Raw genomic sequence first — 5349 nt, 5'->3', positions numbered from 1 at the left:
TGTGTGCGCGTGTGCGTGTGTGTGTGTGTGTGTGTGTGTGTGTGTGTGTGTGTGTGTGTGTGTGTGTGTGTGTGTGTGTGTGTGTGTTTGCTTCCCTCCGGTACATCTCTTAGGTTGCGTCGCCCTCTGCTGGCTGAGGCAGGAGCCTGCAGAGTGGGTTTGACGCACGGCGCGGCGGCTCTTGTCATTACGCATGCTGAACGCGGTGCGGCGAGGTGGATGCGGAAGTAATTGACAGGAAACGAAGCTGCCAGGCAAAGAGAAGACTGCCGAAGGCCGAACTCGAGGTGTAATTCTACAATTGTAATCAAAATACCACATATAGGCCGTCCGAAATGTCGAAGAATACCGTGTCCGACCGCTTCAGGCGAGTAGATGTGGATGAATACGACGAAAACAAATTTGTCGACGAGGAGGACGGAGGAGAGAACCAGCTGGGTCCTGACGAGGCGGAGGTGGATTCGCTGATCAGACAATATCCTTTCAATTATGCATGATTCAGTTCCACTTCCATAGGCCTATCTGCAGAGATGAACCGGGTCATGGCGAAGCATTTAGTCCGAGTTAGGGTTAACCCGAGTGTATCTGAAGTCTGTGCGGCTCGTCCGCTTCAGTCTCTGCAGGACCTGGGATCTGGAGGCCGTCGCGTCCAGACCTGTCCTCCACACATTCCAAAGATGCTTAGATGATCAGTGGGGAAGAATCGGACTTTACATAGGTATTTGAACTTTAAATTAACAACATTTTAAGGGTAAGGAAAAGTGTGTCAATAGAATAATCCCTTTATCGTAGACGCCCATGACCGTCCGATGAGGAAGTGCAGCAATTCAATTCCTTATAAGTATAAAGCCTAATGTACTCGCATCATCAATGTTCATAACCTCAGCATTACGAGACCAGGCCTGTTGCTCGAGTACTGAAAATACTAATTGTAATTATAAGTGATTTTACTTCAAAAAACGGCGACAACTCGAGAGGATTATACATGCAGGTCAGTTCACTCTTTAACTTATGTCAGTCTTCAGCTCAGTGCAGAACGTTGTCCTCCTTAACGATTTTTCCACAGGAAATCTTATGGAAGCACTGCAGGCAGTGCTGAAAAATCCCCCCATCAACACCAAGAACCAGAACGTTAAGGTATGTGTGGGTAGCAACGTGACCACCACGGACCTATCGCAATAACACAGCCCTCATTAGACTAAACATATTCAACATGTACCAAGGTTCAGCCTGGAACACAATGGTAACAAGGGAGAAGAGTTTATCCCTTTATCTCATCCTCCTCTTCCTCCTGGTTTCTGAGCAGGAGCGGGCAGAAGGTCTTGTTCTGAAGGTGCTCAGCTCCTTCAAGAGCAGTGACATCGAGAAGGGGGTGCAGTCACTGGACAAGAACGGGGTGGACCTGCTCATGAAGTACATCTACAAGGGCTTTGAGAGGCCTTCTGAAAACAGCAGCGCAGTCCTGCTGCAATGGCACGAGAAGGTAGCGTCATTAATGAAACATGATCATCTCTGCTGCACCAGTATTTTGATGCCTTGGCCAAAGCTAAACAATAAGAAAACGTTAACAATGCAAAGGCTGACGTGGGAAACATGTGTGACAGGGTTTTGGAGTGACGAATCGGAGCAGACTTAATAACCAAGTCATAGCCATGCATGTCCTCCAGTAGCAGCGCGCCTAACAGGGATTCTCTCTCCCCGTGTCTCAGGCGCTCTCGGCTGGGGGCGTGGGCTGCATCGTCAGGGTGCTGACCGCGAGGAAGACTGTGTAACTGAGGACCAAGAGGAAGATGCCAGTGAAACATGCAGGCGGCAAGGTTCTGGTGGATTTATCACAGGGGGGGGGGTATAACATTCAAAAGTAAAATGTAAAAGGAAAATGCCCCCAAAACTTAACCGGTCATGTGAGGGTCTTTTGTTTTGCTCTTGTATCTCTTGGCAATACGCTATCGCATGAACCCCGCCACAGTTTATGATCTATTCTTCAGCCATCTGGATATATATTTATAAAGGAAAGAGAAAATGGGATTATACTGTCTAGTCTGCATCCCAACACACACATAAACACACCCATACGCCTTGATTGCTGTGTGTGTATTCAGTTCACAACTGTAGATGGTAATTATTTGGTTAATTGCTGCACATTTTAATTGAGTACAATCCAATCTAACATGTGAATACGGTTTGTTTTCATGTGAGTGGTGTATTCTGTCTACAACATAAGAAAAGGTTCGTTCCTCCTTGTCTTTAAACGCTCTTAAGATCCCATCTGTGGTGGAAGCCTCCTGTTATCACCTCAATAGGCTCCTCTTGTTTCTCCTGGAGACTTCCGGTCGCATGGCGCTACTTCTGACATGGGTTCTTCTGCTTTGCTATTGATAATATAGACTGTTTGTGATGAGATAAACTACCATCACGCTACTAGGAGTTTAGTTTCACGGTTCCTTTTGGTCCCAGCTCACTGCCAATTCAGTTCCAAAGGAGAGTAACTTTGACAAGGCCACAATGTTTCAGTCATGTGTAAATCACTTTCAAAAGTATATTCTATAATCGGTAATGGTTTTCTACCACATTGGTTAATACTTTAATCAGGCGATACATCCAGATGTTGAAATAATGAAATACCTTTTCACTGCAGTAATGGCTAGTGTTGCACATTATTGTGAAGGAAAATAATGAAAAATGTCAGTTTACTTTTGTTATCGGATATTTTCAATCTGTGCACATCTAGCAAGTGACAAAAAGCATGATGGACCAACTGCCTTATTTCTTTTTTATGTTTATGCTTTTCTGACAAAACAATAAAAAGTATTAAAGCTCATGAGATGTGTGTATGTTGAACAAACTATTATTGGCATTTAAGATTTATAGCATTTAGAATGCAAAACTGTTGTTAAATTGTGCAACTGTTTTGATATAAAAGCAATACAGGCACAATTTTCAATTGGAGTGTTTTTCTTTTATAAAAAAATTGGATACAGTACATTATAGCAATACATTATGAGCACACACTATATACAAATAATAAAAATACAATACATCTCGATAATTCGCTGCTGATGGAATATCAAGGCACATGATTGATCCTGCTCTTACGGTGTTTCTTTCTCTTATTGGACCCGTGCTGACCTGGATTACCTGAGGACATGGGACACATAGCTTCTGGAACCACTGAACACTAATTAAGTAATTATTATGCTTTGATTACTACCTATCCAGGGCTGCCTGGTTTGGTGTTGTATTGCCCTGTTCAAGCACAATCCAAATAAGTTAATAATAAGATGTAAAATAGGTATTCACATCGCTGTGAGGCAGGGAGGGGCCTACAGTCCAGGGTCGGCTGTGCACCAATAGAATGAGAGCAGCCTTAGGGCAGCCAATGAGAGGACAGCATGGAGACAAATTAGATAAGATAACTGGCGCAGATTGGCTGCCGTGCATCACCCAAGTGGGTGCTGCACGCTGGTGGTGGTGAGTTAGGTCCCCTACTTCACTGTAAGCGTCTTTGGGTCATTGAGAAGCGCTATTTAAATATAATGAAGTATTATTATTATTATTATAACACATCCGAGAGTCCTGAGGGAGAAGGTTCCTGCTGGTTTCTGTTGAAGTCTTTCCCCCAACAGACCGGTGGGCCGTGAGACGCTCCGGTGGCCGGTGAAGGAGTCCCTAGCCCCCGGTCAGACTACTGGGGTTAGGGTTAGGGCCCTTAGCCCCCGTCAGACTACTGGGGTTAGGGTTAGGGTTAGGGCCCTAGCCCCCGTCAGACTACTGGGGTTAGGGTTAGGGCCCTTAGCCCCCGTCAGACTACTGGGGTTAGGGTTAGGGTTAGGGCCCTAGCCCCCGGTCAGACTACTGGGGTTAGGGTTAGGGCCCTTAGCCCCCCGTCAGACTACTGGGGTTAGGGTTAGGGCCCTAGCCCCCTCTCAGTACGGGTAGGTGGAGACGGCGATGTACACGATGAAGGTGGTCTGGTACTCCAGCGCCCCCTCCTGGCTGTAGGAGAGCGCGCGGACCCTCATGCGGTAGGTGCGCGGCTCCTGCAGGGCGCGCGTGGTGAACAGCACCCCCTTCAGGTGCTCGTCCCGCAGGGCGAAGGGCGAGGTGGGGGCCGGCTCCACCTCCAGGAAGGTGGTGCGCGGGTGCATCACGCCCTCCTGGGTGTAGGCGACCAGCCGGATCAGGTCCTGGGCGGCGCCGATGCCCCGTGGCAGCGCCAGCAGCTTGTACTCCAGCGCGTAGGGGCTCAGCGCACACTCCAGGTCGTTGGGGGGGCAGCTCTTCAGGCAGAAGCTACGGGTCCAGGCACAGGGGGAAGCCAGCGCATTAAAGGGCGCGTCTTCGATCAAAAAGAACTGGTTGCAAATGGTATACGTGGAAAAGATAAGCATCGGGTGTTACCTACCCTGAAGGGTTAGGGTTAGGGTTAGGGTCTGAGAGTTTAGAGAGAACATGGAAATGGGTGAAAGCATGAGGAATATGAAAAACCACCCAATCCACATGGACCCCCCCACCAGTCAGGGAAGAGAGGGCCTGATTGGCCAGAAACGAGCTGGGGGCGGGAACATACAGAGACAGGCGCAGTGGCCTCGAAAGGCATCTCCCCAACAGCTGAAGGACGCTCACGTCACTTTAAACCCGTACTGACTCTTCTATATTCTCACAGCACCGTGAACAACGCGTGATGCCGCAGTCACAGGTCCATAGTGAAGAGTGTATCATGTGTAGTGGTGGTGGTGCGGGATTACGAAAAAGAGAAGCAAATGATTCCCTATGAGGGAGACGTATATATTGTTTGGTAGCTTTATAATGACATGGTGTGTCACATTGTGTGCCTCACTGCGTGTGTGTGTGTGTGTAGGTGGGCCAGTAAAGCAGCGCTCTCTGTACCTTATGGGTCTGTGGGTGTGTAGTGGGCCAATGGTTCACTGTGGGGGGTTCAGTGAAGCAGCTCTATGGTTACCCTGTGTCTGGATCTCTCTGGTAGTTGGGGGGACAGGGCGTGTCGATGCACTGGTAACTTCCTCTCATGTTGAAGCACATCCTGTTGGCGCCACACTGGATGTTCTGCTCCAGGCATTCATCAATATCTGTGACACAAAACACACATTTACTCAATAACAGTGATCTTATCAGACAATATTACTACCAGTCTTATAAGATCATTTTGGGGATGTTGAGCACCATCTTATTCAGTACCACGCCCCTGATCTCTATGGAGGGAGTATTGAGCACGGTGCTTTGGGAAGGGTTCTGTGTGGTCGGAGACAGAGTTACAACTAGACTCAATCATATCCTCCGGGAGACATCCATGTTTGACTATGGACTCCATTGTTTAATGTGATGCAT

At 47.9% G+C, this 5349-nt stretch overlaps 2 protein-coding genes across 2 annotated transcripts in view; one reads left to right on the top strand and one right to left on the bottom strand.

Moving 5' to 3' along the window:
- The first annotated feature begins 203 nt into the window (after window positions 1-203).
- Window positions 204-2821, top strand: arpc5b (actin related protein 2/3 complex, subunit 5B). The gene is made up of 5 exons (XM_060067664.1): window positions 204-476; window positions 1066-1137; window positions 1307-1483; window positions 1710-2182; window positions 2388-2821. Exons 1-4 carry the CDS (start codon window positions 336-338, stop codon window positions 1770-1772), a joined length of 453 nt encoding a protein of 150 aa, XP_059923647.1. The 5' UTR covers window positions 204-335; the 3' UTR covers window positions 1773-2182; window positions 2388-2821.
- The window catches only part of LOC132468597 (hemicentin-1-like), a 23560-nt gene continuing 20669 nt past the window's right edge, over window positions 2459-5349 (bottom strand). The window contains exons 35-36 of the mRNA XM_060066319.1: window positions 4964-5090; window positions 2459-4293 (exon numbers count right to left, since the gene is read on the bottom strand). Of these exons, the coding sequence (XP_059922302.1) occupies window positions 3927-4293; window positions 4964-5090 (494 nt within the window). The 3' untranslated portion in view covers window positions 2459-3926. The remainder of the gene's footprint in view (window positions 4294-4963; window positions 5091-5349) is intronic.

This window comes from Gadus macrocephalus, chromosome 12 (genome assembly GCF_031168955.1).
Source record: "Gadus macrocephalus chromosome 12, ASM3116895v1".
NCBI classification, from domain to species: Eukaryota; Metazoa; Chordata; class Actinopteri; order Gadiformes; family Gadidae; genus Gadus; species Gadus macrocephalus.
This window is presented reverse-complemented; position numbering and strand designations above follow the sequence as displayed.

What these genes read in the sequence shown, in the direction of transcription:
- arpc5b (XM_060067664.1), top strand. Translation starts at nt 336, where the DNA reads ATGTCGAAGAATACCGTGTCCGACCGCTTCAGGCGAGTAGATGTGGAT. An exon ending in CCAAGAACCAGAACGTTAAG is followed by an intron (nt 1,138 to 1,306) that starts GTATGTGTGGGT and finishes GTTTCTGAGCAG; the next exon opens with GAGCGGGCAGAAGGTCTTGT. An exon ending in TGCTGCAATGGCACGAGAAG is followed by an intron (nt 1,484 to 1,709) that starts GTAGCGTCATTA and finishes CCCGTGTCTCAG; the next exon opens with GCGCTCTCGGCTGGGGGCGT.